Source organism: Typopeltis vanoorti, chromosome 25, assembly GCF_054136105.1.
Source record: "Typopeltis vanoorti isolate ZY-2024b chromosome 25, IOZ_Tvanoo_1.0, whole genome shotgun sequence".
Taxonomy (NCBI): Eukaryota; Metazoa; Arthropoda; class Arachnida; order Uropygi; family Thelyphonidae; genus Typopeltis; species Typopeltis vanoorti.
This window is the reverse complement of record NC_143573.1, coordinates 7,573,896-7,587,784: the sequence shown is the minus strand read 5'-3', so window position 1 is coordinate 7,587,784 and position 13,889 is coordinate 7,573,896. Positions and strand designations below refer to the sequence as shown.

The 13,889-nt window shown below is 36.2% G+C and overlaps 1 protein-coding gene across 1 annotated transcript in view; it reads left to right on the top strand.

Annotated features, from left to right (window-relative positions):
• Nucleotides 1-13,889, top strand: part of LOC150092515 (AP-2 complex subunit alpha-like) — a 440,587-nt gene that overhangs the window by 126,450 nt on the left and 300,248 nt on the right. Inside the window, exon 8 of the mRNA XM_090414707.1 lies at nucleotides 2,883-2,991. Within this exon, the coding sequence (XP_090270833.1) occupies nucleotides 2,883-2,991 (109 nt within the window). The remainder of the gene's footprint in view (nucleotides 1-2,882; nucleotides 2,992-13,889) is intronic.

Genomic DNA, 13,889 nt, shown 5'->3' with positions numbered 1-13,889 from the left:
TCTTGATATTTATTTTCTGTGTTCTTATCGAAGTCTTCCCATGACTTTTGTTTAGATAGTTTTACACAGTGTTTAGCTTTTTTACGTTCGTCTCTGTATTCTCTAAGAGCACAAGCTGACTTATTTGCCAGGAACTTTTGATATGCTTTCTTCTTTTCCTTCACCGCCTGTTTAAATTCCCGTGTCCATCACAGAGTTCTGATTTTTCTATCCTTGCAGACAACCTCATCACATGACTCTCTGGCTGAATCAGTCAGTGTTTTCTTCAGGGCTTGCCTCTGAATCGCCAAGGTTTGGTTCTTTCTCTGGAACTCTTTCATTTTTTCATGAATAATTGTGTATTTTAGTCTGTAGTTCACATCTGAGAGCTGCTCAACTTTTATTCTATTTAAAACTTTCTTACATGTTCTTTTCAATATGAAATTCAATTTTATCCTGCTTAAGACTAAATAGGGATCGCTTCCAATTTCAAATCTGTACACTCTGGTGTCTTGCATAAGTCTGGAAAACATCACTATCAACAATAACATAGTGAGACTTTTCTTATTCCTTGCCTCTTCTCTCCATGTGAATTTGTGCACATTTTTATGTCGGAACATTGTGTTAGTAATAACCAGTCCTGAGCAGAAATCAAACAGGTACTTGCCATATTATTAGCTTTGCTCATTTCTCCAAATTTTCCCAAAATATTTTTGTATGTCTGACAATCATTTCCTACTCTATTTAGATCCTCAACAAGGACCAACTTTTCCTTTTTCATTGTGTCAGTTGCTTTCTCTAAAACCTCAAAAAATTCCTCCACTTCTACCTTAGTAGAACCTTTTCTGGGACCATAGGCACAAATAAGTCTCATTGTCCAGTTCCCCATTCTCATATTTGCCCACATCACTCTACTTGAGACTGCCTGCAATTCAAGAAGATTAGCCTCGTATTTGATGTTGAATACTATGGCTACTCCTTCTTTTCTTTGGTTGTCATTGCCTGAATATAACATTTTGTATTTATTGCTCAGAAAATCTCTCAAGTTTTTGTCTTTTTTGTTTCAGCCACCTCTATTATGTCAATCTGGTACTTATCCAATTCCTCAGCTAGCTCCATTTCTTTACCATTCAAGCTTCTTATGTTGATAGTACCAATCTTGAACTCTGGTGATGTTGAGTTGGGGTAAGTTTTAGGATTTGTTCCAGTAGCTGACTTTTCGCTGTTTGCCCTGGTTCCCCAGCGAAAACAATGGTGGGCGTGGGGCTTGTTTAACCGGGCTATGCCCCAGCCGGCATGAAATTTTGTCATGTTGTACCATCATTTTGTATATTGGTTTAAGCCAGTAAGAATACAATTTGGTCTGCTAAATCCCAAATTGCCAGCCCATCCTCATCTGTTCAGTATCCAGGTAGATACCTAACAGGGTGCACCACGAATGGGTGAGAATTGGATATTAGGTAAGAAGAGCTGGTCGTTTCTGTGCATTCTTTTGAAGACTATGTGGAGGTCTCCTCTCAGTTATATAGCTTTGAAACTTGACACCTCAGCAACAGACATAAAAATTTAATTTATTGAAACTTACTAATATTTCTTACTGAATACACTAGTTTTCTAACCAGTCTTCAGAGCTCAAATAACCGATAAGCACATTGCACTCAACTAAAGCATTGGAAATAACTCAAATGTAACAAACCAATGTCCTAACCTGGTGTTATTAATACTGTGAAGTGCTAATATTGAACAGCTGTGCAGCTAAGACTTGATAATACTACTTTCATAGCTTTGGTTGCCTCACTGTAGTTTCAAACAAATTAGTCTAAACAGTAAATGAGTGATAAGCATTTTTGTATTGTATTCAGTAGCTCTCTTTAATGCATTGAATGCTATATAATCATCCTTTAAAATCGAGGGTTTTTGAGGTGTTTCAACAATCACTTTTGTTTTTTTGATGTTGCACAAAATGTTTTTCCAGTTGAGGTAGTTTTGTTTCCAGATGCTTCACTGATATATGTATTAAAAAAAAAAAAAAAAATCTTAATTCTGGATCAGTGTCTGATTGAAGAATACTTGTCTCAGGTGGTTGAGTTATTTAAAAAAAAAGAATAAACATTTAAGAGTCAAAAGCAGACTTTCACACGTTCTTGATTCATGTTTAATATGACAGTAAAAGTGTAAATCCTTACCATTGACTTAGATTTTGCAGACAATTCCTGTAAGGAATTCTCTGATTTCTTTTAGCATTTGTCTCAATCTGTAATTGGGGTGAGTGACCTCTTCACATCTATTACCAACCAACATTTTTCTTTTCACCTTAATTGTTCTCTGCTTCAGTATTGTTCTGCTTTTTTTTTTTTTTTCTTCTTTCCTAGTCCTAAATCATTCTCTAATGTTGGTCACCTTTGCTGAGCTTTTCATAAAAAAATGAAATTCTGTACTTATTATCCTCTCCATCACCAATAAAATTTAGTTTTTGCTGACCAGTTAAGAAACACAGCTTCCTATTCATTACTGACTGATACTGTTCAGTGACAGGTTAGTCTGTGCTATATCAATCAGGGTGCATCATGTTGGACAGTGCCAGCAGTCTTGTTCCTTCTCAGACATCCATTTTAAGTTACAACACATTGTTAATTTTGGCTGATTCATGGATTGTTGAATTTAGTAAGTGCTCAGACTTGAAATAGGGTCAAAGTAGACATGAAATGCATTATTTTTGTGGTTCTCTCAGATCATTTCCATGCTTTTCTCACTCCCTCACATCCCCCCCAATAGTAGCCACTTCCAACTGCTATCTGTTTGAGAAGTTTAATTATAAGTTTTAAGGTATGTTTTAATTCAAGCAGTAGTTTTATGTGGTACTGCATAATTATGATTACCATTGGTTTATTACATCTTTACAGATTGTCACAGCGTCTTATACTGATCTTCAAGATTACACGTACTATTTCGTTCCTGCACCATGGCTCTCTGTAAAACTCCTCCGGTTGTTGCAGAATTATCCTCCTCCAGGTATAAGTGATAATGCACTTGTGTATATATTAAAATTGAAAACTTAACTGCCATTTACTTTATTAATATCCTGTTTATCCACATAAAATATTACTCCTAGACATCTCCAGTATGGAAAGTTTTCTTAGTGGCATATGGCCAGAAAATTACTCCTTACTCAATCAGCTAATTCTTCATAAGTTGTATTCTGTATAGAAAGTAAAATTTCGGATATATGTTAATATAGTCATTCTTTTTTTTTTTTTTGACTTCTGCAAGTGATTTGAATAATCTTTTGAATCTTGTATTTAGTTTTACAAACTTCCCCACAGTTTCCTTAGTTTCTGATGACATAGTTTGCCAAGTCCTACATGCTATAAGAATCTTAGTCATTTTTCTTACTACTTTACGTTGCTAGCTGTGTGTTCTTAAGAATTGTGGTTTCCAAATTATGCCTGAAGCAACTGAGGCTAGTGCATTATGTTACCAAATGTTTTCTCTTGATCAGTTTTGCAAGATGAAAACCAGGGAGTAATATTAGACTTAGAGGTTTGAAAGGACTAAGTACCATGCAGGTTCTGGGTGGTTGGATGGATAGATAAGAATTAAAACGTTCATTGCTGGGACAAAGGAGTGACAATATTGCATAAGCTTCTGTGGAGTGAGGACATAGAAATGATTTTGCTGGTATGATTCCATATTAAAAAAACAGATGAGATAGAATAATTTTTATTGGTCACTGCTAGTTTTGTGAAAATTCTTTTTTTCACATCATCAGGAGAAATATTTGAATAAACTAAAAAACAAGTTATAACATGTGTAACATACATAATGAAATATTTAAAAAGCAGAAATAGCAATGGAAAGTGTGCATTTGCTATGATGTGTGCTGGTTTGTGGTCTGCTGCAAACTACTGATTAGAGAAGATCAGACTTCATTTAGAATCCTTCCTTGTTTTCAGTTGCATTGTTGGGATATTTCATCATTTCAGCTAATTCCTTGAATGCTCTTGAGAAAAAATTGTAGTCTGTGTGGTGCATTTTGGTTTGCTACCATAATACTTGATGTTTGGTTTCAGTTGTATGTGCTGCCAGATTTGTTTTCTTTCATTCTCTGAGAACAGTGAAGTAGGTTTTTTTTTTTTTTTTCCATGTTTCTTCCCACCTATCCATCTCTCCTGTGTAGCACCAATCACAAGTACAGTTGATCAAGTACATAGGACAGACACACAGGTCATGAGAGACATGCTAATCCGAAACCCACCAAGGATGTAGAGAATGAAAGTAAACACATCTGGTAGCATGTACAACTGAAACCAAACATCAAGTATGGCAGTAAACCAAAATGCTCCACACAGACTACAATTTTTTTTCCTCAAGAGCATTCAAGGAATCAACTGAAATGATCACACATCCCCCAACAATGCAACTAAAAACAGGGAGGATTCTAAATGAAGTCTGACCTTCTCTAATTTAACACAAAACACTTGCAAAGATCATGAACCAGCAAATATCATAGCAATTGCAAGCTTTCCATTGCTATTCTTGTGTTTTAAATATTTCATTATGTTAAAAATTGTTCTTTTCGATCTGTTCCTTTCATGGAATAATACCAGCAAAACCATTTCTAAAGATGTTACAAATTTTCTTGATGGGGATTTGAAACAAAATTTTGGTTTATAAATTAAGTAGATTTAGTACTGTGGATAGAATAAAGATTAGAATACTATGAGGAAACCCCCCCCCCCCCCACACACACACTTTTGAGACCAAACATAGAACTCTTGCAAGCCATTTGAAGTCTGCATCATTAAGTGGGATAAGGGTCTTTCACATCAGGGTAACAAATTTTGTACCAGACAGAATTTTACAAACCTATATTCCACAGTCTTAGAAAGCACATTTTTATATGAATTCCATTTCTGAAAACTCGAGTATATTAGTCCATGGATAAACTAAGGGTTGGATAATGCAGAAACCTTAGTGTAGAAATCAAATAGACATTCTCATTTTCAGGTTTCTATAAGTAGGATGGTGGTCTCACAAGTGAAATTCATCAACTTCCTAAAGACATTCACAAACATCCATGCACACAGTGGGAATCAAACCCCCAAGAATGTTGGTTGTAGAGCAGGAATGCTAATCCACTTGACCAATTAGTTTGAAACAGTTATGTGACTGTAGTTTACATTAAATAAGTTCTCCCACATTCTCTTCAGTTCAGTAAATAATGAAAGTGTCTGTTGTTTATGAAGATCTGGTTTATAATCCTTTTTATGGATGGGTACTATGAGAGCTTTGCTCCAGTCCTCTGGAATTTGAATCTCTGATCATGCCTTCTGAATTATGCAGTGCAACTACTGTAAAACTTTCATACCTCCATGTTTGAACATCTCTGGCTAAATTTCATCTACTTTAGCTGCCTTTCCACATTTTAGGTTTTTGATTACTTTTTTTTACTTCAAGTATGGATATGTATTCCTGACTGCATTCCTGTTGGGAGTTTTCTACCATCATGCCAACACTGTTTTTCATTTAGAAGTCTTTCAGAGTAATCACTCCAGATATATAGAATATTGTTATCTTCAGTTTTTGTGTCACCTTTATCATCAATTATTCCTTTGACATTACTTATTCCTCCATTTCAAAGCTTTTTCTGTAGACTCTAGAATATTTTGCCACCTTCCTGATATTTATTTTCTATATTCTTAGTGAAGTCTTCCCACGCCATTTCTTTAGCTATTTTTACATAGTGCTTTCTTTCTTGCATTTTTCTCTGTATTCTCTAAGAGCACAAGCTGACTTACTTGCCAGGAACTTTGACTTGACTGCCTCTTTTAACTTCCTGAGTCCACCATAAAGTTCTGATTTTCTATCCTTGCAGACAACTTCACCGCATGCTTCTCTGGCTGAATCTATTAATGTTTTTTTTTTCAGGGTTTGCCACTCGAAACTCCAAGGTTTGATACTTCTCTTATTTCTTCTTGAATAATATTAGTGTATTTTAGTCTATAGTTTGCATCTGAAAGCTGCTCAACTCTGATATGTTTAAAAACTTTCTTTCACACTTCTTTTCGATATGAAATTCGGTTTTATCCTACTCAACACTAAATGTTGATCACTTCCATTTTCAAATCCTCTGTATATTCTTGTGTCCTCAACCAGTGGGAAAAGGAAAACATCGCTATCAGTTATAACATAGTCAATGAGGCTTTCTTATTTCTTGCTTCTCTCCATATGAATTTCTGCACATTTTTATTATCATCTGAGACCTCCAGGGAGTCGCTCATCAACGGAGACTATAAATCACCCAAACCAGCTGTCATACCTTCCCTTAAATTCATTCACACTAGATGCACTCACTACCCCTAAAGGCAAACTATTCCACTCACTCACTGCTCTGTGAGAGGAAAACATTGCTCCTACCTCTTTCTTGACTGTGAACAAACTTAACTTCCATGGATGCCTCCATGTTCTCTCCCCACCTTCCATATTATGAAAAATTTCATCAGTTGATATCCTATAACATCTATTCAAAAGTTTATAGGCCTCTGTCATATCATCCCTCTTTCTCCTGTTAACCAGTGTCTGTAATCCACATACTTGCCATCTGTCCTCATAATCTAAATCCCATAATCCAGATATAAGCTTTAACTTTTCTATGCACCCTTTCTACAGCTTCTTTATCCCTTGGAATCCAGGTGACTAAATCTGCCACAATAATCCAGGTGTGGCCTTATCAAAGCCTTATAAAGAGGCAAAATTTATATTGGAACATGGTGTTAATAATAACTAATCCATGTCCTGAACAGAAATCCAACAGGCAGTTACCATTTTGATTAGCTTTGTGCTTTTCTCCAAATTTTCCCAAAACATTTCTATATGTCTGGTAATCATTTCCTACTCTGCTGTTTAGGTCCCCAACAAGGACCAGTTTTTCCTTTTTCATTGAGCCAGGTATCCTCTCTAATGCCTCAAAAAATTCCTCCATTTCTTCCTTGGTAGAACCTTTTGATGGACCATTAGCACAAATAAGTGTCCAGTTCACCATTCTGATATTTGTCCACATCACTCTACTTGATATTTCCTTCCATTCCAGAAGATTATCCTCATATTTAGTGCTGAATACTATAGCTCTCTCCCTTTTTCCTGATTGTCATTGCCTGAATATAACATTTTGTATTTGTTGCCTAGAAAGATCTCACCTATTTTTGTCTTCTTTGTTTTAGTCATGCCTATTATGTCGATCTGGTACTCATCCAATTATTCTGCTAGTCCGTTTCCTTTCCATTGATGCTTATGTTGATAGTACCAATCTTGAACTCTGATGTTGAGTGTGTTCTGGGATTTGTTCCAGTAGCATTTTTCCCTGGTTCCCTGACAAAAACAATGGAGGTGACGGGCCTTGTTTAACCGGGCAACGTTCCAGCTGGCATGAAATTCTGTCATGTTGTACCACCATTTTACATTGTAGTTTAAGCCCATAAGAATATAATTTGTTGGCTGAATCTCAAAATAAAATTTCTTATTATTAAATTTTATTTATTTTTAATGTATTTAAATGAATAATTTCTCTATAAGAAACTTGCCCAAGTTTTCTCAAGAGTACAATAATGACTTCCAATTTATTTTCAACAATTCCTTGAAAGAAATAGCATTTGGAAAGTGATGGGCAGTGAGCTTAAAAGTAGTTGGATTGGCTCTAGGGTAATGAGCATTCACAAATGATTATTTTCTGTTAGTTCCATTCTGAAATTAATGGGCTTCTTTGACATGATTTTCTGCATAGTATATGTAGGAATTCCATATTGCTATTATCCAAAAGATGGAAAAATATTTTTTTTGTAATATTCATTGTTTCTTATAATTACTCAATGTGGATGATAACAGCAGTTTGGTCTTACATTACCATTCCTTCATTTTAGTTGAACTGTTGAAGGTAGTTATGTTGTTTCTCATTTCATTTCAAATTGCAAGGAAATAACTAACCACCAACTCTCTCTCTATATATCTATATACATGACAATGCAAATACTGAATAGCTTCACATCTCCCACACCTATTAAATATCTAAATAAAAATCATCACACTAATAAAAATCTAAATTCCACTTAATCCATGCTCAAAACAAATGAATGGGAATGGCCATAAGAATGTGTTTCTTCTTTGTCCTCAGCATTAGCCTATTTCACTGGGGTTGGCTTTTCTATGTGAGTTATTCAAGGTATCTCTGTGTAATATCTTCTGTCTGTGCCATTCTTGTATGTAATATTTTTACTCTCTTCTATCTTTATTCTATTTCTAATTCTTTATAGCTTTACTAATAATAAATTACTCTAAAGCACTTTTTCTCTCTTCTTCTTTTTCATTTACTCTATTGTGTACTATGATTATCCACCTTTCGTATTTACTAGTCGAATGCCTATGAATACTGGGAATTTATTTGTCAGACTGTGCCACAAATATATCATTTAATTGGCATAAGACTAAATAAAATTTCCAGTAGATTTCCCTCTCTCTCATGAGCAAAGTTTCTTTTATCAATGTTTCTTTAACATTCGTGGTTCGTAAGTGACTGAACTGCGTTTTTATTGCCTTAAATTATTTCCTGCTCACAAGTCCGATTTATTTAAGAACAGTGCAGTTGTAAAATAAAAGATCAGGCAGCACTCTTTTAACAAATAATTATAATTATTATTACCCCCAAGACCTCATGGAGTCAAAGACTCATCTGGGAGGTCCCTTTATCATACACACAGCTCATCATACCGTGTCTTAAACACACTCATACTCCTTGCAGACACCACCACACTCTCAGGCAAGGCATTCCAATCATTTACAACTCTGCAAGAAAAAAACCTGCCTCTCACTCCCCTACTCACACCAATAACAACCCCTTACCAATTTGTAGGTCTCTATCATATCTCCCCACTTCCTTCTGTCCACCATACTCTGCAAATGACATTTTCTCAATCTTTCCTCATACTGAACATTCCAGAGGTCAGAAACTACCTCAGTCACTTACCTTTGGACCCTTTCCAACATCTCTTCATCCTTCTGAAAACCAGGTGACCAAATCTGGGCACAATAGTCCATATGTGGCCTAATCAAAGCCTTATACAACAGAACAAGAATCTCCCTATTTCTACGAATCAGTGTCTTCTGCATCATTCCCAGAAGCCTTCACAATTTTGGCTATATGTCCCCTAAATTTTAGATCCTTATCTACTATCACTCCCAGATCTCTTATTTCCTCCACCTCCAACAATATGTCCTCACCAAGCTTAAATTCTGCATCCCATCTTTGTTTTTCAAATTTTAAAACCTTACATTTTGCAACATTGAACTCGCATCCCCATTTCTGTGCCCAATCACTCAATTTATTCAAGTCTTCTTGTAAGGCCACTACATCTTAACTACTCTTCATGGCTTGTCCCAACTTTGCATCATCTGCAAACAACTGAATATCTCCATCCAAATCTTCACCAATGTCATTAATATACAAGTTAAACAGTAATGGTCCTAAAACAGACCCCTGAGGCACTCCACTAGTGAATTTCCCTTTCCTTGATATTGCTCCCCCATACACAACTTATTGATACCTGTCAGATATTGATACCTCCAATCCAATGCAAAGGTCTTGATTTAATCTAATATCCAACCCCATCTGCTCTAGTTTGGCTGTCAACTTATCATGAGGTACTCTATCAAAAGCTTTTGCAAAATCCAAGTATATTACTGTGTATCCTTTTCCTGTGTCCAAGGAAGCAGTCATATCACAATCTTGTAATAAGTAAGTAGATTACTAAAACATGACCTCCCTTTAGCAAATCCATGCTATCCATCAAATATTATACCATTATTGTCAACCCAACTCTGGATCCTAGTTCTCACAAGCTTCTCCAACAACTTAACCACAACACCTGACACAGAGATAGGCCTATAGTTTGATGCTTGAGTTCGATCACCTCCTTTATGAAGTGGCACAATCTTGCCCTCCTTCCACTCTTTAGGAACATGACCAAGTGCAAGACTCGTATTAAAAAAATATGTCAAGGCAGGTGTCAACTCTCTGGCACATTCCTTCAGAATATGCGGTGATATATTATCAAGTCCCACAGCCTTATTTGTATCTAGTTTACTCAACTCCCTAAACACCTCTTGATCACTTACAGTCAGTCTCTCTTCCCCATCATCAACTGCTCTCAATCTCTCCATTAAGTCGCATTCACAAGATTTGAAAGACCTTTATGAACTGTTCATTAAGTATCGTCACCACACTTTCCTCAACAGCCGTCTTTATACCATTTTCTCCAATCAATGTCATCCTTCCATAATCATTCTTTCTTTTGCTGGCTACATATTGAAAGAACTCCCTAGGATTCTTTTTGGCTTCATTAGCTAATTGCTGTTCATACCTCTCTCTTTAGCTACCCTCACTAACCTGGTCTTTGTAGACCTCATGGAATTGGTTATTTACACTTCTCTTATGCTGCCTCCCAATGCCCTTTTTCTCTGTATCGCATGCTTAATCTCATTATTCATCCATCTCACACCTACCTTATTTAACCTTCTCACCCTTGGAATACATTTAGATATTGCATCTACTAGACAGTTTTTGAAAATCCTCCAAGCTGCATTGATCTCTTTTCCAGATAACTCCTCATTCCATGCTACACCTGCAAGCTGTCTCCTGAGCTCTTCATAATCACCCCCTTTGTAGTTCCACATATACCCTTTTCTCACAGGGGTCCTCACACTGCTCGCAACTACCCAGGTAATCACCTCATGGTCTCTTTCACCAATTGGTGGATGATTTGACACCTCATTTATAATTACATCCTCTGATGAGATGACCAAATCCAAGATCCTTAATCCTCATGTGCCCTCTGTTACATACTGTCTGAGGTAGTTATCCCTCAAAAACTCAAACTCATTTTCTTTACTACCAGTTGCTGTCTCATCATTCCAGTCTATATTGCCATAATTCAAATCACCCATAATGATCACCCTTTTCTTATTTGCTTGGCTAATTTGATTATACATTTCATTATCACCACCATCCAACAACATCCCACCAAGTATCTGATTCCATTCACCTCTATCTCACACAATCTTCTTACAAATCTTACTATAGGGAGATTGCTTTCTCTATCCATTTATAAAATATTTAGCATAAATTAGAACCTTTTTACTTTAATTAACTTCTTTAACTCACCATCTTATTTACTCTCCACTTACAAATTCAACTTATTAAACTTCTAGTTTACTTGCAAAGAGGTTAACTAACTCTCTGTTAAGTTATCTTTACAATTTTTATATCAACTTCCAACATGCCAATCGATTCTCTCAATCACACTTCTTACTGCTATTAACCAAATTCTTAAAAGTCTTTCTATAACATACTATAAGAGGAATTGTACAAAAGTATGGAACTTACAAGGGATCTGTATCGCACATTCAGTCAAAAGTCTTGCACAAAAAGTTCTAAGGCAATTCTTTCATCTCAGATCTTGAGTTTCCTCAGGAATGTCTGGCTTCAGTAATATCTCATTGGGAAAATAGCAGGCTGTAAACAGCAACCTGTGGTACTCATACAGCTCCAGCAAAATGTTGTTCTCCCACGGCGAAAAGAAAAACTTCCGAGCGAAGCTGCCTCGGGTAATTTACATCGCCTTTTCTCTTTTCATTTGCTCGCCGAAAATGCTTGGGCAACTGCCATCTCAAGTAGCTTGAACTCCCTCCTCTAAGAAACTGTAATTGCTGTCAACCAGGATCCCTCTCTGGCCTGGAAGCTTTTCTCCGGCAATTGGACTTCTCCTTTCGGCAACTCGAAGCTCTCTCTCTAGACTGGAACTGGGAAGCCTCTCTCTGGCAACTGCTGGAAGCGGGAAGCTTCGTCTGTGGCCTCTGGAAACCCTCTCTCTGGCCTAGAAGTCATCTCTCTCTAGCGACATCTCGAACTGGAAACTCCCTATGCTTGGCTCTGTCCCTTTTTATTATGCCTTCTCTGAGACCTTGCACGAAGTTTGTAAACCCCCCAAAGAACTCAGCATGACTCTTTCATCTTCTTTCAAGTTCGGCTCGATTTCTGTTCTCCTCTGCTTTCTTTTGATTGTAAGTTGCCAGCCATTGGAAAGTTGTTTGAACCTTTCTGACTGACTTCGGAGGTGTTTACGTGCAGAGCTTGTAAGCCTTTTACATACACACAAAATTTCATAAACAATCTTTCTTATTCTGCCATGTAGATCTATTACATAAAGTTCTGGCAGCAAAACATTGCCTTGTTTACACTCTGAAATATTCTTATTAAAGGAATATATACAGTTAACTTCCAAAGGGTTATTTACAATAATATCTAGTACAAAATATACAGAGACAAGTTATTTTTACAATATTCTCATGGGACTTGACCTCTGTCAAAAATCGATGTAAAGCGCTTTGGTATTTTAAGCTACATCGCGATTTTACATCTGTGATAGACAAAATATTGGAATGATTAAACTTATTTATTTCTGTGCTCAATTTATTCCATTGAATTTAATTATGAGTGTAAATCAGCACCTATGGCTAAATACACATTAAATATACTAAGCATGTGCACACAGGCAGGAAGGCAAACACTGAATGACTGTAAAAGGTGGGCTCTATAGTCCTAACTTGTGCCCTATATGATGGAAGTGATGGAATCTAGCTGAAGGTCTCAAAATGATAGTCTCCCAGATTTTTAGTAATGTTATTCAGCTGAATTAGAAAATGTTGTAATCTGTAGTGAATTCCAGAGACAGTCATATTTATATTTGATTCTGTATAAGATAGTTCACACACACACACACACACACACACACACACTGGATCCAGTCAAAACTGTTCTGCCACCCGAAAACACCTGTGGTATAGGTGGACAGTTTCTCTAATCTTCTAGATAGATGTTGGTTCTTCAAGTTTGTCTTGAAGTATAAATTTGCAAGAGCAAAGGACTATAGCCTCCAGGATGAGGTGCTAAAAATGTTTCTTAAAATATACCCACTGGATTGCTATTGTTATATACTATCTATTCATTTTAGACTCTTGGTTATCTTGTGAACATAGACCCTCCATCTCACTTGGTCTCTTGCAACAGTTATAATCTCATATTGAAAGTTCTTTTATGTTGTCCATGCAACTCTTTTTGCTGTCTTGCTCTCCTTCATAATTGCTTTTTTTCCAATGATTCATCTGCTTGCATAATATGCCCAGAGTACTTACATTTCTGTTGAACTATTGATATCTCCAAACTACAACTCATTGGCACAATTCAGAATAGGCACCCTCAGCATAAGAAGTATCAACAGGAAAGTTAAACTGAACTGGCAGAAGAATTAGAGGTGTATCATGTCGACATAATTGATATTGTTGAAACAGAACACAAGGTTCTTTTAAATAACCATTATAAGGTATTATATTTCAGAAATAATGATCAGTGAAAGGAAGGAATGGCTGTAGTATGCAACACTAAACATTAGAATTATCTTGGAACGAGAGACTAACAAGTAGTGGTGTGGGTATTAGATGAGGAATTAGATAATTATACTTTGTGCCTGTAGTCCAAGGAACAAGGAAGGAAGAAATAGAGGAATCTTTTTTTGAGTCATTAAAAGAAAGCAGCTTGATATATAGATAGTCTTGTTGGTAATTTTAACAGCAAAGTAAGAAGTTAAATGCCAAATATACAGAAATGTTTGAGAAAATTTGGAGATAAGAGCAATACATACACACAAATTCACATAGAAGACAAATGTCTCATTAACTATGTTACAGTTGATATCAATTCTTTATGCGTGGGAACACGGGTATACAGAGAATTTCAAATGGAAAGTGATCACTGTTTAGTTTTTAGCAGGATGTAATTGAATATCGCATTGAAAAATGGATAGTTA